We start from the raw sequence: 22,767 nt of genomic DNA on the forward strand, positions 1-22,767 counted from the left end.
TGCAGATCTTGGACATTGTAGCGTAATCTTTCGACGATCGCAATTGAAGTGACGCAGATTAACCTTGGGCAAACTGGGCTGTCTTTGTCGACCAGCTGGCGGGGCGTACCCAGACTCGCAACGAATTGTCATGTATGTCATGTATAGCGGAGCCTGGCATGCCTCATTGACGTAAAGTATGTGAAACTGAGTTGTAGCATACGCCGACTAAGTTGGCAGCGGAAGCGTCCCGAGGCTGCAGGCGGCCAAGTGTGCCACGGACGATGCTCATGCGAGTCGGGGCCGACAGCGGAGATGCTCTAGACGCCCACCGCCTTTGCGTATACGTACGTCTGGCCAAGGGATCGAAAAAGTGCTATTGCCGACAAATAAAAAGTTGAATAGGCATCAAGTCGGTAATTTTCCATGGCACCGTCCCATGGCACGATAGCATAACAAGCGCACGTCGCAGTCTGCTATCTCGGATTCATCCCGCTAAATCGGCTTCTCTATCTGTACCAGGCGCCGAGAGCACCCGCGAAACCGTCCAGAGGGTCCGACCACGCCGTCCATGGCCGCATAAACTGCCATGTCAGGATTGAGTGTTTTCGTGGGGCCTTTGCGCCCAAGGCCATCAGGCAGAAACATGTCCAACACTGAAAAGCATTAAGAGAGCCGGGCTGGCATAGGACCTTCCCTGGGTACAAGTGTCCTAGACCCAGTTCTTCTCACACAACGCCCTCGCTGAAACAACGACACGGCCGACATGGAAGCATCTGAAGCAGCGACAGCGGACGTCTCCAAGTCGCCATGCCTTGCCAGTATCTTGCTCTTCTCACAGCCCTGCAACCGTCTTGCAAAACAGCAAAGCCCATGAATGCCATCCAACCGTCGCCTACAGCTTCCACAGTGCACCAGTGGCGACCGCGTACGAGTTCCGAACAGGAACGTATGAAACAGGCCTCAGTATGTTAAATGAATTGTAATCAGTCGCAGTCAAAGACCACGTATTACTCTTCCTATCATGTTGTAAAATATATTCATCAATGGCCATGAGGAAGAAGAAGCTGATGCGAAGAAAAGATTTTCATGTTCCTCACCGCGCCGATGTTCAGCCGATATCACGTGCGTATCGGAGAAACCACCCCGCCGGCGCTAGTGGGCGAACAATAAAAATCTGCGCAACTCTGCACTCTTTCTGTTCTCTATGCGGCGCAGGTCGATAGTCCGTTTCCCCGGTTGCTTGAGGACCATTACTCCATGGTCCTTCATGTGTCGTTGACCTGCCAGAGAGAACATATTGCACAATCTATCATATACACTTTGTGGGGGCGCCTGTTTCTAGTGGCGCCTTCACTGGAAAAAGGTAGAACATCTTTTCGTGACAAGGTGGCTTCTTCATTCCACCTCTATACCCTTCTGGCCATAAGCCTAGAGAACAGCTGGTGAGTATCACGACAATCATCATGTCTATGGTGCTCGTGAACATGCTGCATTGAACGCTTTCCTACATGAGGACGAGCATTCGTGCGTTATAGCATATCGCCAAGCTTCCAGCCTGTGGTGCCTTGATGGAATTTGGAGATCAAACTTTGCGGTTCCAAACCTTGGTACTGCTACGGACCTAGAATATCCAAAACGTCATATTGACTGCAAGAGCTGTGGATCTCGGATTTGGCGTAGTACAACAACTGCGCAAAGTTCGACGGCTCGAAACCAAAAGGGGTGATGTGGTACTCCTCCCGATTTTCTCATCTGTGACAATAATGCTTTGATACTAACTATCGTGATCGTCCTTGAAAGTATTACATCTGTGGTTCGTCACTACGTAGTGGAGGATCATTGTCAATATGTGCCTGATCAGCACGGTCCAGTATTGGAACCCGCAAAGTCTGCATACACATGTTCAACATAACCTAAACTGGAAACACGGTGTATAGCAACAACGGTTCATACCAGAACCTTCATTGGAAATACCTTTCATCCCTAGGCGTCGTGACCAGGCTAAATTCCCGGGTCCCTGGGTCTTCCTTGCGCATGAGTTGGCAACCTACAACGAACATGCCTTTGAGTTATTTTTGACACGTCAAGATAATTAATACCGCTTTTCCCTACACCGGAACACGTACCAGTGACAGCCCCAGGACCGAATACTATGCCGAACAAGTGGCATGTGGAAGTAAGCAAGAGCCGCGCCGCATGATGTCGGCGTTAGTCGGCCGAGTTTGAGGTAGAGTAATAACACCGCCAGTTATATATTACAGGAATATATAGTCGCCCAACCGCACTGTAGTGAGGCTTTCCCCTTCAATTTCAAGGTGCTCTTGTACCTGTAATCTCAAGTAGGAGCCTGTGTGTAGAGGGTATCAGATCATGGAGATGTTATCTTGTAGACATGGGATTCTAACACCCTGGTGTAGGTGTGGGGAGATATGTGAAGTCGTATGACCAGACTTCCGAGCCTTGTCAGATGCAAATATCGGTGTATACCGCAATTGGCTATATTGCTGTGTCAAACATAAACAATTCTTGTTTAGAATGAAACTCGGCGTTTTGATTGGGAAAGCTTAGCAGGACATTGTAGATTACGGCAGGAGTGCCTTTTGGACTAAACCACACATATGTATATTGAACATCTAGGTTTGCTAATATCTAGTCGTATAGACCATTGCGTGCAACATACAGATATAAATCAATCTACAGGCTTATTATAAACTCAGTAAATTTCTCGGAAATCCAGGCAATACTATCGGCTTAGTATTTCAATGGACCGCTGTATCGCACAACAGTCTGAGTGATCTATTCTCCCATAACCAGATATCGTCATCGCTCTGACTTTGGTAAAAGAAACCCACAACCCTGAGAATCAATAATTTCCATTTGCCGAGAAAGAGCTCCCAGCGCCTCGAATGAGAACTACCAAGACTTGCACGGGAGTCACAACCCCATAGAAGATCTCCTTGATTCTCGTCCTGAAATCAGCAGTAATGCCCAACTAGAGTTTATAGTATACCAACAGCCACTGATCCATCTGTCATATCCTGGTAGGTATCCAAGATAGGGTTTTCGGTCGTGAAGTATATTACATTAGTACTTTGGAGTTATCACACTTTTGTCATCTCTCTTGATACACGATAGTGATATTTCATTTGTTTGATGACAATCAAAATGAGACAATTGTCGATACAAGCACTAAAGTTAAATGTAGTTGATACGAAATAGTAGCTGAGACTTCTCATTCATCCTCGCAGAACGCATCCAACAAAAGAGTAGCGGAGACTGGAGCGAGTCGTTGCTTTTTCTACGAGAACCATATACGTTTCGGAATAGCTGGTCAGCTATCAGTATGGAAACTTGCAGAGAACAGAACACAAGACACGAGCCTATCAATTCCTATCCATCGTTGATATTGAAACATAGGAGACGATACATGTAGCATTACTATACGTTGTAGTCCCCATATAACCCCAATTCCGATTGTTTCATGTGCACTAACTATACAAATTCTCCTGGTCACTCTAGTCTGCTCATGCAGCATCTAATCGTTCCATGCTCTCTAATCTCTTCCTGTAGAGTCTCTACCCACACATCCACGAGCATCTACAAACATGCATACTAGCCCGTCCCCGCCTTTACATATCCAAACCATTATACCACTACGGTGCTTTTCAGTGCCCTCGCGACCATGGTCGCCCCCAATGGGCCCGCTGCCCATTGGTGTTTCGTTTGTGTGCTCGTTCGGCACCAGAATCTTCATCGTGGACAGAGCCCGGGCTCCAAAAAAACTCGTATTACGCAACTCGATCGCGACATGGAGGAGTCGCCTACATTCGTTATATTACACTAGATACTTCTCATTATCCTCGCAGAACTCACACAACAAACAAATTATACCACTACACCTCTCTCCCAGACGCCCTGATCCAAGTACCCCAACAGCACACCTAAAACATGCATATCGATACACCCACATCACAATCCCACCTCAAATTGCTTTTCCCATATCAGGCCAGAATAAAGCCAGGCTCAACATATGCATGACATCAACAATGCCCATCTCAACCTCACCAACGCACCTACATGACATTACACGCAAACACCACATACATCACCCATCACAATTTACACATCACACAACCAGAGCCTCCACATCTGACGAATAAAAAATACGATTATATACAAACTCTAAGTCTAACCCTATACCACCACCCCATCTCCCCAGCACACATCCACAAAAGAAGCCCAACTGCTCCGCAAGACACATGTAAAAAAACAAACAAAAGAGAAACACAACCCGCAACGCTATGCACGCCATGCCCATTTTCAAACGCCACACAAGGAAAAAAAGCAGCACACTCTCTGAGAGGATCGCAGATCTGTACCACAACCACGATAACAAGACAGACAGCAAGCGCGAGGAAAAGAACAAGTTCCACCACCATCCATCTATATACTTCCTTTGCCTCTTGCCAGACCGAAACAAAACAAACAAAAAACAAAAGAGACGTGTTGAGGAGTTCCTTGACAAAAAAGGAAAGTGTTTTCTGTTTCTCTAGCGGACGGGCGTGGCATGCCGTCGCGCAACCCGTATGGTTTACAGACTTTAGTACTACTACTACACACACACACACGCGCGCGCGCAGACACACAACTACAGAAATGAACAAGGTAAATCGCTGCGTAAAACGGTCGTATACATCATCCAACTTTTTTCTTTTTCTCCACCAGATCCAACAACAATAATTTCAACAACACTCGGCGGTCTTCGCCAACCTGCAAGCCACCTTCGATATCGAAAGAGAGAGAGAGAGAGAGAGAGAGGAAGGAAAGAAAATGACGTAAACACCCAGTAGATGAAAGGTGACGTAGATTGTAGACGTGTACAAGAAAAGAAGAAAATGAAAGGAGATGAAGAGGTAAAATAGGATATAGTAATAGTAGTAAGGTAGAAGAAAGATGATAAAAATATGCATTATGTGTTTCTTTCGCCATTCGACAAAAGAGTAACAGCAACGGCCATACAGCAAACACCAACCATACTGTACAACTAGGTATTAAATTAATACTCTTTTTGGTTCCTAGCCAACAGCAAGAACAGTTGCAGTGTCACACGCACAGTCACAAGTCAAAGTCGTCGAACGCCGTCGACGACAGAGAAGATTGACAAAAGAAAATGAAAAGGGTTAAAAAAAATTGAGGCTGCGTTATGCCTTGTTAGACGAGCTGCTGCTGTTGTTGTTGGTGCTACTGGTCTTGCCCGCCTCGTACACTTTGGACATGAACTCGTCTACATCGAGCTCAATCTTCTTGTCCTTGAGAGTGAGAGCCACTTGCGCCGCATCTCCTTCCATGCAGCTGCCTTCCAATATGCCTAGGATGGCAACGGCGACCCGAGGGGGGATCTTGTCGCCTTCGATTGTATACACGTCCATGATGCGGGCTGCGTGTTCGACGCCGAGGCGGCTGCAGAAGAGGGAGCCGAGCGTGTGGAACAGGTAGTCTCTTGGTTCGACACGGAGTGTTTCCAGGCGCGATGCGAGACCGGGCGCTTTCTTGGACAAGACGTGTAGTGTGGTCGAGTATGCGGCGTGGATAGCGTTTTGGTCGTGTACCATGAAGGAGAGAGGCAAGGGGCGGTTAAGCAGATTCGATAGTGTGATGAAAGCTTGGGGCGCGGGAAGATTTAACAGGAGAAGTGCGGCAATGTGATGGATATCGAAGCTCGAGTGAGGTATATCCGGACGGTATGTTGAGTAGGCTAAACATATGTCGACGAGATCCTGGTGTAAGGGCTGCTCGTCTTGTGCTGTTTCCGATGTTCGCGCTGCAAACATCTTGAGTTCGGGGAACACTGCCTGAGTGCTTTCGACAATGTACATGTAGCGGCCGCCGAGCGCTTCGTGGCCGTATGTTTTGACTTCCCTCTGTGCCTTTTCCAAGGCGATTTTGTAGGTTGCTTCTGTGACTTCGAGATCATTTCCGATGGCTTTTTGCCAAACTTGCCCTCGCAACCGGGGCGGGATGCCGTTCCACCACATCTTCCTATGAGACGCACGCAGTTCGGATTTTGTCATCTCCGTTGCCCAGTTTGGTAGTAATAAAGTGGACCAGTACTCTGCTTTGATCCGTGTGGCCTTTTCGCGGGCTATCGCTTCTTCTTGGGCGCGCTGAGCCTCGAGACGTTCTGGTATTGTTAGCAAGGTACTATGGATGGCCGTTTGCCAATAGGTGATGGTGACTTACCAGCCTCCTCGATCCTGGCCAACATCCGCTGGTACTCCTTGAGATGCTTCTTCTCCTCCTTGGGGTTCTTGGGTGGGAGCCAAGAAGGCCGTGTTCTCGAGAGATACTTTTGCTTCTCGGCCGACGGTTGAAAAGGGTCAATTAAAGGGTCGCTTTTGCGGACTGGTGGGAGTGCCGGTTTCTTAGACTTGGGCTCTCGCTGGTTCAAAGACTGCGACCGTGCGAGGCCCGGCTGTTGTCTTGTGATTTCTTGTTTTCGCTCTAGCTCAGACTGGTATTCTTCCAATGCCTCTGTAAGCTTCTTCGCGTCCGGATCTAATGCGGTATATGTCTCTGCCCACGTGGTTTGCTGTGGCGGCGGCTGTGGCGATACACCTCTACTGGAAATGTGTGGTGACGGGCTTCTTTGGGTACGGCGTGACATGGGAGGCGCGGGAGAAGTTTTGGAGGAGGATGGTATTGTGGGGTTTGGCGATATTTGTGGCGAGACATCCCCTATCCAGGACACTGGGGAGCGCTCCGTTGTTGGGCGTGGTGACATGGGTACATTCCAGATGACCGCCTCCTCCGGAAGCTCATCGTCTTCATCATCGCACTCTGCCTCTCGTTCCTTGACGGTCTTTCGTTTTGAGTCCTGCCACGACTGCCTCCTGACATTCACTCCTGGCGACGGCAAGGTATCCATGTTGTTTGAACTTCTCCGCGATAGCGTGCGTGCTACCGGAGAGGATTTGCGGTTATTTGATGGGGACGGCGATCGCGAGGACCGATGTGGAGCTGCAAGACTCAGGCTGCTGAGCGAAGGAACGGAAGGTGAGGCGGAAAGCTTGCCCGGGGCTGATAGCTGAGTGTGCTGCCTCTGGACGGCATGGTTAACCTGACCCTTTAAGCTGGGATACTTTGATTTGGCAGTGCCGGTCAGGTCGCGGAAGGACTGCTGCGAGTGCGAATGCGGAAGGTTCCTAGTGGAGTGTGCGGCCCGTGGAGCTTCGAATACGAGGCGGTTAGAGGGGCTGGTGGGCATGGGGAAGGCAGAGGGCCCACCAGAAGCCTCGTCCAAGTTGATGTCCTCAAAATGCGACAGGTTCTCGGTGGTGCCCATAAAGTCCAGGAGGGTTGACGAGTGGATGCTGCTCGACTTGGATGACTTGCTGTTGGTCAGGTCGGGGGGACTGCCGGGAGGAGGGTCAAAGGCCGACTGAGCATCGTGCGGATAGGTGAGAGTAGCCATGAGCGGACGGGGTTGCTTTCGACGGGGAGAGCGTGGAAGGATATCTTCAATGCGGTGAGGAAGTTGGATGGCGCAAGCGTCGCGCTCGCAAGGGGCTTTGATCAGTGACTGGACATAGCTGTGGTCTGAATCTGAAAGAATATAAAGCGAGGATTGGTGGGAGATGTAATGGACGGCGTCGTCGTGTTCGTCGCTATCGGCAGCTTCGTCGACAGGAGGCAGCCGTTGTTGATGTTGGACGGCGGGCATCGCGAGCGTCGGCGGCGCAATTTGCGGGAAGTGACGCTAGCCCCTGATCTCAAAGGGCGACAGGGCGACAGGGCGACAGGGATGTAGGGCGGTGGGCCAGGTGTCGCTCTGGGCCCATCAGCCACCTGGTGGGCGTAGGAAGATGCTAAAGTGCAAAGTGCAAGCCGGTGTCTCTGTACAAGCTGCTGATCGGATTGAAAGTTGAGGCCAGTGTATTGGAGGTGCAAGGTGAGAATACGAAGCGCATGTGCGGCCGACTGAGGCACATCTATGTCGCCGGCCGAGACATGCTCAATGCACCCAGCAGCGCGTTTGACCGTCCTGGGTGCTGGTCCTGTCTGCGCTTGACGTGTGCATCCTCATCCTGGCGCCCACGGCTTGGGGCTGGTGTCCCAGCCGTCGCAAGTACGCTTGACATCACTCCCCCGACAGGCCTGGGCCAATCACTCCGGCTGTCTGCTCAATGCAATCATCTGAGCCGCACGCAAAATCGAACCACGTCTGGCCCGTCTACATACTACCAAGTTGCTAACCCGCCGACGCTGTCACCGTACAGCTCGCCCTCGTCAAACCAAGGCAGAAGAAACAAGTACATCATCGTCTTCCAAGCTTCTGAGCTATCTTTCCGACTCTGCCGACCGCCGTCCTGCAGCCAAGCCCTGGGCCGCCGCTAATGTGGGCGGTGAGTGGGCCCCGGCACAGATCCTTGGTTTGCTTCTTTCCAGACCTTTCTTCAGATATATCCGCCTTGCTTCCTGCTTCCCTGCCGTGATGTGATGCCGAATGCAAATGGCTTCTGCACATGGCATCCACATGGCCTAATCTACTCCATCGCACAGAGCAAGCTTCATCGACCGCTCAAGCTTCACCGCCAAGTCACCGCCCCCTCCAGCATGCTTCTCTCCGAGGTGCTAGAGACGCGCGCTGCCGAGAGAGCAGTTTGAAGCCAGGCCAGAAGCGCGCGGTGCTGTGTCTGTCGGCGCTGAAACACCGTCTGGAAGGCCTTGCACGCCAGCCTGTCCCCTCTGGTTAGCATCGCAATGAAACAAGGGGAATACGAGCCCCCCGCCTTGTCATCCTCCGCACTGTACCAGTACGAGTCGATCTGTCAATTCGGGGTCGTGCGTGCACCCACACACCAGGCACACTCACCACTGAAGCTGCCGGCGGGAGATAACGCCTTGCGCAATCTTCGCCTCTCTGCTCCCACGCAAGCGCGCCCGTCGCTGGAGCATCACATAAGCTAGTGCAATAATATTGTCTACCGTCTCTACAATGGCGTCAGTATTCATACCATCGGTAGTGTAATCGGCAGGATTTATCGATCGTCCATGCAGCACCCGCTTTATCTGGGCATCATCCATTTATTGCTCCCAACATCTGGACAGCCCCGCATCTATTATCAATGCTGTGGAATCCTTCGAGTGTGCCGTGGGGAAAGCTCAAACTTACTGATAAGCACACTCGAGCAAGTTGTCCTCACTTTGGATAGCGCGTGCGTGTATTCAAGGCACCTCACCGCTGCTTCGTAGAAGCTTTGGTACAAATTCGCTAGCACCATAGCCACGCTGTTGAGGCATGTATCGATTAACATTGCCTTGAGCTGGATCTTAAACGCGCTATTGAATGTCAGTAAAACGTCAGACCTTCTTGACACTGTCTAGTGTCCGATTGGTTGGCGAGATATGCCGCACACAGCATTTGCGATCAAACTCACTTTAAGGCTTTACGATGAAAAGTTTGGCCGGGTATCTTCGACAGATCTACCGTCAATGAATCCTCAACAGCTGCCCTTGTCAGTTTCTCCCGCCTATCGATTCATTCCATTCTCAACGGTACTCACCCGCCTTTGTAGATCGCTCGGTTTTCTTGCCGACCTCCAGAGTAGCCATATCGATGCTAATACCGCAGTATGGAAATCGTTCACCTGGTCCAGTTTTGGGTACTCGGACACCGTCGTCTGTGGTTACCTCGAAGTTTGTCAGCGACTTCTCCGGCTTTATTACCACTCCATATTCTGCATGTCCCTTGTGCATAACATGTACAAATCGCTTGGCATGTTCCTCATTGATGGTGATCAAGAGAAAATCGTCAAGCAGACGAAGTAGCAGGCAATCATCTCCAAGTGCAAACCCGAGAACATCGCGTTCTAGTTCAGCGTAGAAGTAGTTGCACAAGATGCTCGACAAGACGGAGCCTTGTGGTATGCCGGTCTTTTGGCGGTAGAATCGCTTGCCAATCTTGACAATGTTTCGCTCCACATGTTCTCGCAAGAGCTGCATAAGGTTATCCTTGGTCTCACACTGCTGCAGGCTGGTATTGACAAAGACCGTATTCGCCTTTGCGCCAACGAGCCTGTCTTTCACAAACTCATCGAAAGGTTTCATGTCCGTTGCTGCACGGCTATGCGCGACGTATTTCTTGCGCGGCATTGGAATGTCATGTTCTCCATTGAGACGCTGCAAAGGGCCTAGAGGAAACATCTCCACGTGCTTGCCCGTGTAATATGCTTGATTAGACATGAGACTGTCGATCATACGCAACAAGCGTGATTGCGGTATGGTATCGAAGCAAGCCTGCACGTCGACTTTGGCAAAGTAAAGCCGTGTATCGCCGAGACCCCGCTGTCGCAGGGAAGCCTTGAATGATAGTAGTTTCGGGAACATGTCTCCAACCGAAAACAGCGAGCAGCCGAACCGGTCTGGCCGTAATGACTACTGCTTCTTAGCGTCGAAGATTGAAGAGGTCAAATTTACATGTACCGACCTTTTCGTATGTGATTGCATTAAAAGCCGGTGTCATAACCGAGTTGATGCTTCGCCCAAGTGTCATGGTGCCGTATCGCACCACTTGCTGTCTCTTCTTGAGATTCATGATCGTCCGGAAACCTTGCTTCTTCGGAAGTAGGCGAATGCTGCTGAAGCCGAGCGGGCGTAGCGATAGTAATTTCAACGTGTCTTCTGTAGGCATTTCTTCAAACATATTCAAGCGCAATGTCCTCAACGCAGGTTCTGTTAGCATTCGCCAGACGTCATGGCGGAAGTAGAAAAGTCTATTCCGGTGTACATTAGATTCGGTGACATGGAAATTAGTGCGGATCAGAGGGACGAGGAAGGAGTCGAAGAGCCAGTATACAAACTCCATAAACACCTCCGTCCGTTTGTCTATATCGGACTTGGAAAGCTTGGAGTCACTGTTCTGATTTGGCAGCTGAAGCCAGGCTATGGCAGTGATCTAACTTCTATCAGTATGAGATATGTTCACTAGCAAACAAGACATACATGTATCTTTTGGGTAACCCGATGTAGAGTGAGCGACTCGAACCTTCGCAGGTCTACGAACTGATCGACCCAGTACATGAGAGCGCGCTGGTTGTGATCATCACCCCAGAAGCCTTTGGGTATGACTTTGGATATGACAGCACGACAAAATGCCGATACATGTGCTGTGGGGGACGCCATGTCCGTGAAAGATGTTTGCTGGCCCGTGCGATCCTCATCAGAAAGAGGGTTCTTACCATCGGACTTGGCTGGCGCTGTGACTGTGGGTGAGTCTGCTTTTGACTGAATGCTAGCTTTTCTCCATTCCGGCTTTGGAGATAGCATTACACCCTGTTTGAGTCAGTAAAGCTCATCTTTAGATGGCATGCTGGAAAGTACATCAATAGGACAATAATGACGGAGCATTTCCATGTACGAACATCGCTGATTGAGAACGCGAAGTTTCTCAACTAGTGTCATGACGTCGCCTCGGAGACGCTTGGGCGTTCGCAACTTCCATCTTGCGACGTGTTCGGGATTTGTCGCATTTTTACCCAATTCTCGACACATGGTACTGTGGATTTCCTTCTCGCGCAGTGTATAATCTTTAAAGGGCATGGCAGTCTCACGGAAATCTACCTTGGACGTGAAGACATTATGTAGGCCGAACTGGCGGGGGAAAATATAGCGCATGATGTGCACGGTTTGTTGTTTGTCGTTCTGATCAGAATACCGGTTTAGGACATCTGTCATGCGAGTTAGGTTGTTGTAGTTCTACTTATGAGGGGAAACGAACGAATATGGCGCATGCCAAACCTGACATCTCCTTTAGCATTGAGGGCCGCTTTTGCGTACAGCATGCGACTACGAACAAACGTAATGGAACCAGGTGCCTTATTGTCACTATGGAGATTAATTGGCTTGGTCGTCGCTTCTGCGCCTACGTCAGTTTTCTCAGCTCCTTTATTCTTCAAATAGTCCGATTTGATATCCGAGATGGGAACTCCAGACAATTGGTAGTAGTTACCGGCGTTGGCTTTGATAGGGAGGAATATGGAACAGTCTAAGAGCATGTCCCTCATGATGCGGTCTCCGCCTTCACCTATTAACGCGTGCAACCGACACCATACCGGCTCTTTCAGAGTCCGCATGTAGTTATTCCTTTGGCATTCCTGCAAGCCTGGGATAGAGGAACACGGATCATGATTCACGTCCTGCTCGCGACGGGCGTTTCCGGTCTTTTGGAAGCCATGACAGAGCAGATGATTGGGCTTGTAAGCCGGTGAGCGTTTAAACAAGCAGTATATCACAGAATTAACAATCTGAAAGTAATCAGCGACCATTCTTGTGCATGACAAAGCACAACACAACCGACCTCGGATTGCTTATGGTGCCCGGGCTTGTAGGTGCCGCCCGGGGTGCCTTGGGATCGCTGTTGGGTGAAAGCGTCAATGTCTTGGTCACGTTCTTGATTGACTTGCGCTTGTTTCTCTGGTTCGGCACCCGCTAGGCTACCGACCAGAGCTGAGTCAAGCAAGTCCGCGAGGTCTGTGTCAAGGGGATGTATAGGGGTTGGGTCTTGCGCGGTGGGTGCGCGGCCTAGCTGGGATATTTTCCGGTGCCTGCTCTTTGACGATTTCGGCAGGCGCGACAGCAGATAGCAGCGCAGAGTGAGGACTTGGGGATAGAGGCGCTGCAAGACTGGATGGGTTGCACTAGGAGGTGTGGCGGAGGCATGTTTCGGCAGCTTGCGAGAGCCCACACTCGCATGGTCGCTGCGCTTTCTCTTCATGTCGGCACACACTGATAGGCGTGAATAGTGTGATGGAGGGGTGGGTGGTGGTGGTGTTGTTGGGCGAGGGAAGGCACGCCAAGGACGCGCTTGGACTGGAAGTTGTGATGCTCGACTGCCCGCCTCGACCCCCTATGGCGGTTCTGTCACTGTTTCACTCCAGTCTGCGGCGCTGGACCATGATGCAATTGTGTCGCTACTAGGTAAAGGGCACTCGTGGTAGCGAGGACCCGCGAGCCAGGGCGTCCTGGTGGTAGCATCCCGCGATCCCGAGGTCGACCCAGGGCAGGCTAGCGTGAACGACTCCCATTGGGTCAAAGGCTTGCTACTAGGCTGGGGAAGCGGGTGCTTCTCACTGCCCAGGTGCTTCATCTCGTCAGGAACGGATGGCACCGAGGAGTCGGGCGCTCAAGCTTTTGCGAGTGAGAGGGGCCCGTCTTCGTCATCTGCCACGACTGCGGAGCCAAGACGTTCAGGGAGGACAATATAGGTACTGCGGACAGAAGCATTACGTCGACCAGCCGTGAAGGCACGCTTGCTGTTCGTCTCCTGAAGCCCCCGTTCACAGCGGCACGGTTGTCCCGTAGGCTAGCTCCATCTGAACCGAGTTTAAATGCACAGTATCCAACGTCCATCAGAGCCAGCCGTATCGGGCACCTCTCCGCCAGCTCTGCTTGCTTCGCTTGCTCCGCTTGCTTTTCAGCCTGAAACAGAGTATATCGACCAGAGTCCGGGTTCCACAGATTGTCGCCACTGATTGGCCCCACGGCAGCTGATAGCTGTGAGTTGTCAACCCTGGTTGCTGGAGAAGATTGGACGACCTCTCCCCACGACGTTTGGCGCTGCCTTGCTCCCGCGCCTCTGCGCTCGCCAGCTATGGGATATGGATTCTGATCAAGCGCATGAATATGCATACAACCCCGGCCTGTCCGTCTCGAGCTGGTTGCAATCGACGTCGTTGGATCATGTCGCCGACGAAGGCCTGGGAGCGGAGCCCGAGAACTACTACGCGGCCTACACCTCGACCGACCACGACGCTCGCCCGCCCTCACCGCAACCAGGCCTAGAAATGGCCACTACGCGCTCTCGCCCACCCACGACAAACGGCACGCGAACCACGCCCAAGGCGACACCGCGCTCGGTCTCTGGGCCTGCATCGACATCGCCCACCAGCACCCGCTCTCCTCCCCACGTCTCCAACAAGGTCAAGGCCCTTGCAGAGCGATTCGAACGCTCGCCCGGTGGCAGCTCGCCCTCCAGCTCTCCCGCCATGCGCTCCAGATCGAGAGATCCCACCCGGGCGGGGGCACACGATCCCACCCGCCGGGTCAATTTGTCTATTTCCTCCACCGCCTCGGTTGCGCGTCCGAGCAAAGAAGCCTCTTATGGACCCCACAAGTTCAACAACCTCAAACCACGAGACCGCCCACAGCCCGCGCCCGCCACTCCTCGCAACACTCGCCGCACGAATGGCAGCCGGAGCAGCATAGACCACCATATGTCGCCCACCAAAAAGAAAGTCACGTCGCCGAGTCGGACGTCAGTGTCGAGCGGAAGGCAGCTATTTGGAGAAGTGATGAGCGGTCAGGATGCATTGTCGCCGGGGTTTGGGATACCCATGTTCGAGAACAGTCACGGAGACGCCCCATTACCGTCGACACCTCATCATGGTCGGTCAGCTAGTGCTGCGACTTCAGCTTTCGCCGACGATGGACAGGCTGCACTACGCGCCCAAAACCACGACCACACATCTGCACCCTCGTCCCACCGACACACCCCACGCTCGCGGATTCCCGTAGCCACACGACGCCTGAGCGCAGGCTCCGACTCCAACTCGTCGACGCGGTCCGTCAAATACACGCCAACACGCGCAATGGATCGAAGCAACAAGAACTCGCCCACCAGGATGGACAGACCGTTCCTGGGTGGCGGCGCAACTCCTCTCTCGCGTGGCGCAGACCAATCAACGCTCCCGGCGCTAGCTTACCGTGGATATCATGAACGAGGGAAATCACCCTTAGGAGCGAGACCTGGACCAAGCGTACCCGCTGTTGTAACCGCCCCACCTCCGCCCACGTCGCCCCGGTTGCGCAACTCGAGGGAAAGACAACCACTGCAGCCCTCACCAGGTTCTCGGTCCAGAAGCACCGGCCCTCATGGTCAGCAGGAATACTTTCCTCTTGCGAGTAGCTTCGACACGCAGCAGGCCCCGGTCCAGGCGCTGGAAGACATGTCAGACCAACAGCGGCTGAGCCTGCAAACCTCTAGCTTAGCTCCACCGCCGTCCGGGGAACCCTCATCGGCCATTACACAGTTCGACGAGTCGCCAGTGCTTGGACTCCCGGGTAGCTTTGTTCTTACACCGCCGATAGTACACCAGGACACCGAACATCCCCTTTTACAACCGAACGTCTTCCACCCCCCTGAAAGAGACGCGCCTCGGTCACCTGAAATTGACCAGTCGGAAATCGAACAGTCAGAGTTGGGTGTACGAGAATCAATACCGATCATGCTTAGCGATGAGCAGTCGCCACAGCCATGGGAATCTAACTCGAGAAGCTTTAACCAGGGTCTACAGGCCTTGTCACATGAGTACAAGTCCGATCAGACACATGATGCTAGAGATACACCCGTATCGCGCTACGACCTAAATGAGCCCCTGCTAAATTCGTATCCCAAGCGGGACACACTATACCCAGACGACTCTGCTAGCGTTGCTCCTTATCGAACGCTAGGCTCTCTAAATCTGAACACGGAGACCTACAGTGTTGTGAACTCCGTCTTGAACATGTACCACCAGTCACCGGTCATCTCTCCGGAGCTTGCTTCAGTATCAAGAGACAGGATACAGCAGGTATCGCCTGTCATTGCGCAACATAAGGATTGGGCATCAAAAGAGGCCACTGAGTCATACCTCACCCGTCTACTGAGTGATGCCAATGGCTCAACAAGCAATGATGTGAAGCGCGAGCCTAGTAGAACACCGCCACCAATACCGCGCTCAGCTATAAACGTGTTGCAAGATTCACCTGATATCGACGTCGGAGGTACGGCAATCATCTATCCTTCGTCCTCGCGGCGTTTCTCAAGAGAATCTGGAGGTTCCACAACCACAACAATCCAAGAAGATGCATCACACTCCGGTAGTTCGTCTGGTGACCCTGCCCTCGCACTATCACGAAGCTCAACGGATGAACACAAGCCAAGTTCGATGAACGGCCTCGAATTACCACAACTTGCGTGGACCAACGGCGGGCTTGGCCTCGACCTACACCACCACACTCTGTCGCACTCACCAGTACAACAAGCACCCCCGCGCCCCAATTATTCACCGCCGCCACCTCCAGTTCAACCGTCCATGGACGAACGAGTAGCCCCACGCAGTATCCCATACGCTTCTACTCCCCAGAACCTTTTCCCACCTACACTCAGCGACGACCAGTTTGAGATGCACCCTGCGCGATCACGCACCCCCGTCATTCAAGTTCACGAGCAAAGCCTTGAAGATCGATACGGCACGCCGCAACCCGTCGACACATCTGTCCAGATGCCAACTGAAAGTGAAGAGGGTCCAAACGGTCAACCTGATCCCGCCAAACAAGCGCTGATCAAGCGGTATCGTACCTTGGAAGAACTACTTACAACTGAACATCAGTTTTGTATCGATATGATGATCGCCCACAACATCTTCGAGGCGACTGCGCAGAATCTGATGAGCGAAAAGGAGAAGAGACTGTTGTTCAGCAATTGCAAGGAGCTTGAAAAGTTCTCATTATCTCTGTTCCGAGCATTCAAAAAAGCCGCGAAGCCTATCGTCAACTACGAGATACCACCCCCGACCGGCCCGTGGAACCGAGATTCATCCGATAGCCAGGAACCGTCTTTGAGTGTGCGCAGACCGTCTGAGGAATCTGCAAATCAGTTCGAAAACTGCACACCGGAAAACGATCGCTTGACAACAATTGGACAAGTCTTCTTGGACAACAAAGAGAAGATGGAACGACTCTACACAACATATTTCCTCAACCAGGATAATGCAAGTGCTTACATTAAGAAGAACCATGGCAACGAGACTCTGTCGGGGTGGGTGACCGCTTGCTTTGAGCAGGTGGAAAACATGACCCAAGCATGGGATTTGGATTCTTTGTTATTAAAACCTTGCCAGCGGTTGCTTAAGTACCCACTGATTCTCCAATCTCTGGTAGAGATTACTGACCCCGAACACCCGGATCTGCCCAAGATAAAGGAAGCCCACCTAGAACTGAGAGCAATGAGTCAACGTATCAACCAAGCCAAGGCACGTTCTGATACCTTCCGCGCAGCTGCTTCCGAAGGCAAGAAGGAAAAGAAGGGTGGTCTGGGCAAGACGTTCGTCAAGGCCTTCATCCCTAAGGTGGATAAGAGCAAGGCATATGACGAGGCGGACAAGACCTTTAAAGACCAAGATTACAAGTCGAAGGAGCAAAAATTCGGCGGCCATTTTTTCCAACTCCAGATCGTCATTCGCGACTTTGAACAGTACCTTGACGCGATCACTGAGCATTATTTGCAGCTTAACATTGTATTTCTGGGGTTCATTACCGTTTGCGAAGTTGCGCCATCGGTATATCCAGAGATTGAGAGCACATGGCGAAAATGGGCAATGGCTCATTTTGAGCTACAGAACAAGGCCCTGGAAGAGCACGTAAGTATTTGCAGATGCTGTTGTTGGTACGTTGCTAAGACCCGCCTAGAAAGCTGCTGTCCGAAGCCGCGTGCTAAAGCCCGTTGGTGATCTTTGGGAGATGTGGGTGTCTTATCAGAAGACTATAGAGCAGCGCAAGAAGTACCTGCTGTACTACGTCAAACACAAGCAGGCTATTGACCGCAGTGAAAAGGTAGATCCGGATCTGGAAGAGTCGGCCAACAAGTTCATCACTATCAACGACACACTCAAGCACGAGCTACCTCTGCTCTACGAACGAACGAAAGGCCTCATGCGCACGCTTATGACGCTATTTATGTGTCTCCAGAAGGACTGGTACAAGACCTGCTCAAAGAAGATCCTGCCGCTACTAGAGAGTGAACCGCAACACACAACTTCGCTCCGTTACGATCTCGAATCGTACGTTGAGCGCTTCAGTTGTGACTATAAGCCGATGCAGGATCTTGCCAGCAAGCTTGGAATCATCAATCGGAACCTCCTCATCGACATCTCGAATATGACATCCCCTGTCCCAACACTATCGTCCGATGGCGGCGGCTCGTCCCGGAACTCATCGTCTCGCCGCACCGAATCAGTGGGCAGTGAAGCGTCAATTATGGACTCACGTAATCGTAACAGCGGTGGTTATGCTCCACGGTCACATCCCCGAAGCATTGATAATCCGCCCCGCTCGACCCCCACAGGGCCTGCTTATCCAACTCTCTACCCGCCCAACGCAGCAGGTCGCACAGGTCCAGGACCCACGTCACTACGTGAAGCACGAGCGCTTAGTCCTTCGTCCGATAATAGCGAAGCCACCATCATGCACAGGGAACGACGCAATACCGGTCCTTCTCGTAGTAATCACAACTACATGGGTCTTGACGGCAGTGTCGACATTGAACACTCACCATCCGCAGCTAACGCCTTTGATTTCCCTCCTCAATTAGGTCCTTCCTTTCTCCAGCCTATGCAACCCCTCAGCCACGCCACTTCTGCGCCTCAGTCTCAGCCGGCCTCCTTGCCTGGCTCTGCACGCGCATCTGGTGTCTTCAATTCGGCGTTACCAATGTCAGATTCGCCTCTCCGTGGCAGCGTGGAAGACCTACCCAGCACGCCTGCTGAGACTGATGAGCCAGAAGTTCTTTTCTTGGCTGCCAGTCTCTTCGAATTCAACATTGCGCACGATCGTCGTGAAGGCGGTATACCGTATCTGGTTTACGTTCCTGGAGAAATCTTCGACGTCATTGGTATGAAGGGAGAGCTCTGGCTTGCTCGCAACCAAGACGACGGTACAAAGACCGTGGGGTGGATTTGGGAAAAACATTTTGCTCGCATATTGCCGGAAGATGCATAGCGTAAGCGCCCCGCTGCTGAGAATCTTTGCTTCCATTTTGCGGACGCATCACTCGACAAAGCTTGCCTGTCCCTGCCCTTTTTACTACCCACAATAGCATTAGTGTCCCCCTTCTCCTTCCTCTTTTTTCCCACTCTCTCACCTTTTCGGTACACATTGTCTCTCTTTGTCTCTCTTCGGCTTATTTATGTGATTCCCCAATCTTCTTCTCAAAACGGAAATGTTGCAGCAAAACTTACTTGTCTATTGTCTTCCTCTTCCTCTTCAACCGCATTGGGAGATTTAGGGCTGGCGTTGCATGTTGGGGGACACTAACAATCGAAATATGGGCATTGCTGGCGTCTTTTATGGCTCGTCTTTTCGGTTTCCTTGTATGTATTTTTCTTTTGAACTTCTTATGAAGGGATGATTGATTGTAAAAAAACATGTTGTTGACTTCAACATGGACCTAGTTGACGCTTGTAACAAGCTTTCTTTTTTAACTTCTTCGGGGGTTCTAGGCTTGTGGCATAGTTGTATGAATATGAGGCAGAAGATTTATGATTGCTCCCCCTTTTTTTTAATTGAATTCTTGGGCGTCTACTTTATCTTTCATGTCGGTGATGCTTACTCTCTCATTTCAGACTCGCTCTCGCTGTCACAGTCTTCCTCGCTCTCAGACATGTCTTCATCGTCTTCGTCGTCGTCATCATCGTCATCATCGCCTTCGAGACCGTATGTGTCTTGGAAGTCGGCGAGTTGCTTGACCTGCACCTTGAAGCCCGCGTCTTCCAAGTCTTTCTTGAGACCCTAGGTTAACAAAGTCAGCCATTTCTGTAATTAAGCTTCACTAATTAGAAAAACACTCACATCAGTCATGATACCACCACAGGTGATGACCAAATCCGACTTCTCGGGCACAAACAACGGAGCCACGACGTCATTCAGTATGTTCTTTACGTCCTCGTCCGTCACTTTGCGCACCTCCCTAAGGGCCCATTCTTGCCACTCCTTTCCGACGCCCCTCGTAACAAGATCGACAAAGGAGCTCCTCGCCGCATCCACGACGGTAGCGCGTTCATCGACAAAGTCACGCACGATTGTCGAGATGGCGCCTTCAAGCGCCAACTTGTCGAATTTCTGGGTTCCGTCGCCGTATTCCTTGACGACTTCCTTGGCCTTGTTATAAGCACCGAAGATATTGGGGGACTTTGCAATGCGGAATTTGACAAGTCCGGTTTCGGGGTCGCGGGCGAAGTTGCTACCGTATGCGAGACCGGTGCCACGGATTGACTGCCACATGGGGCCTTCGACGGCGTCGAGATAGGCGAGAGCGACCATGAGGGCAGGGAGCTGGGGGTGGCTGTAGCCCTTTGGACCCTTTGATGTGAGGACGGCAAAGGAAGAGTCGATGGGCATGGGGATGATGTAGTGTGTGCCGCCCGGGTTGCGACCAGCTTCTGAGAGCAGAAGATTTCGATCGTCGATTGGGTTTATAGTCGGCTCTGGGCCTGGCTTGAAAGTGTCCGTGAGATGCTTGAAGGTAGATACTGGGTTAGGAAGGGTTTCCAAATCTGCGATGACGAGTATACGCATATTGGAGAAGGTCAGAAGATGCTTGCGTAGAGCTTCAAGTTTGTCGAGAACCTGTTGAGGCTCCGTCTTGAGTAGCTTGAGAATTCGCTTTAGGTAGCGGCCCTTGACGAGCGTGCCGGTCGCGCGGACGGCAGATGCAGCATCATAGTGAACCATGCGATCCACTGCAAACACCATGGCGTCTCCATCACGCTTCTCGTCTGGAACGTCTGCCAACATCTTCTTGACCGCTGAGATGATACGTCCGGTATCGAACACTGAATCTACGAGCATCGTCCTCAACCATAAGACGACCGTCTGGAACTTGTCAGCTTCTGCGACGAAAGGCATGTATATCATCTCGGAACTTCCAATGTCGCTGCCGCGATCCACGGAGTACTCGATGGTATCCTGCTCGAGCTTGGTTATGACCTCCTCAAACTCAATGCGTTTGCCATCTTTTACGATTGGTGTGGCAAAGAAATTGGTAAGATAGACACCGAGCAAAGGCTTGAGCTCTGTGGGTAACGTAGCAGTTCCTAACACCATACCAAAGTGTACGAACGATGTCGGTATATGTTCGAAATGAATGAAGAGGGGAAGACCGTTCGCATCCTTGTCGACTATCTTTTGGACGTTGTTCTCTGATGTGCCCAATTTCTTTGCCAGTCCGGCCCGCGCTGTTGTAGTCTGGAAGAAGTGGATGGACTCGGTACTTGGAACCTTTACAGCTGCAATAATTTCCTCTGGGATAGGCTTGTCATTTTCTTCTTGTGCTTCCTTGAGCTTCTCTGCCAGTTTCTTCAGCCCCTCTTCACCTAGCTTTTCCTGCTGTGCCTTGACACGGGCGACTTCCTCTTCCTTGATCTTTTCCGAAAGAGCTTTAGAAGGCTTTCCGAGAATGGAGACATGATGGGCATCAACCATCCACTTGTTCAGGTACGCTCGCCATTCCTCTTCGGTCCACTTTTCCAGTGTGTCAAAGACGTCAAGAGTTTCCATTGCATCTTTTAGATGAACTCCGTTTCGGTCACCAAAGACATGGTCTTTGATGATTGGGTCTTTGTACTCATCCATACCGATCTCCGACATGTATCGTGTTTGACGCTTGAATCGGTGAAGACAGTCCTTCAAGTAACTCATATCGAGTGGTTTGGAAGCATGTTCTTTGAGTATCTCGAAGAAACGCTTCTCGGCATCCACAAGCTTGTCCGTCTCTACAGAAGACAACGTCCACCAGATGATCATGTCAGTGTGACCCTTGCACCAGTAGTAGACCATACTTGCGAGGTGTTCCTTTTCGACAAGGGTGTTTACGAGGACCGATACAGAAGAACCAGCGAGATAGTTGAGTAGCGTGTTGATGGCCGTCTCGCCTAGGTCGTCGATGGTTTCTGGGCCCAGGAATGCTATTTGAATCTCTCCCATTGACTCATCTTCTTCTGGGAACTCCACGGTGTCCACTATAGTCTTGCTCAAAGGGGGAGTGCGCTTTGACTCTACCCAAGGGCGCTTAAACGGTGCGTCGTAGGCGGGCACTCTATCGATGATCTGATCTTCAAACCTGTCCATGATTTCTAGTAGATTTGCATGGTCGACCTCACCAATCAATATTACTCGTAGATTCTTGGGCTGGTACATGTCTCGATGGAACTGTCGAATACGTTCTGCAGTCAGAACTCGTAGGTTTTCCATCAGGCCGCCAGTCTCCATGCGGAAACCATCGCCTTCAGGGTAGAGAAGACGACGCATTTGAAGATCCATCAAGTCGCCCTGCAGGTTCTGTCTTGCTTGCATCTCTGCGTAGACGACCCTATTTCTGTTAGCATATGGTATAACGACGTCTGAAGGGACCTACCCTGAGTCCTCTCCCTTTCCATCGACGTGATGAACCTCTGTGTAGCAACCAGCATCTGTAAGTGTAGGCACGATAAGATGGTCTAGGTAGATTGGCAGTAGCTGTGCAAAGCCTTCCCAACCAGCAGTGGAAAGAGTATACACAGTCTCGGAAACATCGGTCCATGCGTTAGTGTCTGAGTATGATCGGGTGGCAATCTTGTCCAGTACGCCCTTGAAAGGGTATTTGCGCGAACCCATGAAGCAGAGGTGCTCGAGGGTATGCGCTATCGTTTGTAAGTAAAGAAGTTTTCAATCAGCTTCTTGATACTCACGTGAACCTGAATCATCGTGGATCTCAGTGGCTACTGCAAAGTTTCCGTAAACCTTGGGGCCCTTGCGGTCGACGACTACGATTCGAAGGCCTGTTCGCTGAGACTCATATTGAGTGAAGCTCGCATCGGCGTAGTTTGCCTTGAAGTGTTGAAGTTTCTTAAAATGCGACTCTTGCTGTACAGACCCCATGATGCTGAGTTGGAATGGCTGGGGTGATGTCTCAAAGAAATGCCCAGAGTACCCTTG

At 51.4% G+C, this 22,767-nt stretch overlaps 4 protein-coding genes across 4 annotated transcripts; 1 reads left to right on the forward strand and 3 right to left on the reverse strand.

The window, feature by feature from the left end:
- Nucleotides 1-5,183: 5,183 nt before the first annotated feature.
- Nucleotides 5,184-7,702, reverse strand: PtrM4_063900 (GTPase-activating protein; the record flags this gene model as incomplete). The annotated part of the gene is made up of 2 exons (XM_001933106.1): nucleotides 5,184-6,163; nucleotides 6,223-7,702. The coding sequence occupies 2 exons, from the start codon at nucleotides 7,700-7,702 to the stop codon at nucleotides 5,184-5,186; spliced, it is 2,460 nt and encodes an 819-aa protein (XP_001933141.1).
- Nucleotides 7,703-8,567: 865 nt separating this feature from the next.
- On the reverse strand, nucleotides 8,568-12,754 carry PtrM4_063910 (putative telomerase reverse transcriptase; the record flags this gene model as incomplete). The annotated part of the gene is made up of 10 exons (XM_066105640.1): nucleotides 8,568-8,718; nucleotides 8,855-8,972; nucleotides 9,155-9,321; nucleotides 9,420-9,489; nucleotides 9,546-10,416; nucleotides 10,469-10,936; nucleotides 10,984-11,313; nucleotides 11,362-11,708; nucleotides 11,759-12,284; nucleotides 12,338-12,754. The coding sequence occupies 10 exons, from the start codon at nucleotides 12,752-12,754 to the stop codon at nucleotides 8,568-8,570; spliced, it is 3,465 nt and encodes a 1,154-aa protein (XP_065964267.1).
- Nucleotides 12,755-13,637: 883 nt separating this feature from the next.
- On the forward strand, nucleotides 13,638-18,795 carry PtrM4_063920 (RhoGEF multi-domain protein; the record flags this gene model as incomplete). The annotated part of the gene is made up of 2 exons (XM_066105641.1): nucleotides 13,638-17,438; nucleotides 17,488-18,795. 2 exons carry the CDS (start codon nucleotides 13,638-13,640, stop codon nucleotides 18,793-18,795), a joined length of 5,109 nt encoding a protein of 1,702 aa, XP_065964268.1.
- A 606-nt stretch (nucleotides 18,796-19,401) lies between these two features.
- On the reverse strand, nucleotides 19,402-22,710 carry PtrM4_063930 (metallopeptidase; the record flags this gene model as incomplete). The annotated part of the gene is made up of 5 exons (XM_066105642.1): nucleotides 19,402-19,406; nucleotides 19,509-19,584; nucleotides 19,645-22,162; nucleotides 22,208-22,472; nucleotides 22,521-22,710. The coding sequence occupies 5 exons, from the start codon at nucleotides 22,708-22,710 to the stop codon at nucleotides 19,402-19,404; spliced, it is 3,054 nt and encodes a 1,017-aa protein (XP_065964269.1).
- Between the last annotated feature and the right edge of the window lie 57 nt (nucleotides 22,711-22,767).

This window comes from Pyrenophora tritici-repentis, chromosome 2 (assembly GCF_003171515.1).
Source record: "Pyrenophora tritici-repentis strain M4 chromosome 2, whole genome shotgun sequence".
In the NCBI taxonomy this organism is placed as follows: domain Eukaryota; kingdom Fungi; phylum Ascomycota; class Dothideomycetes; order Pleosporales; family Pleosporaceae; genus Pyrenophora; species Pyrenophora tritici-repentis.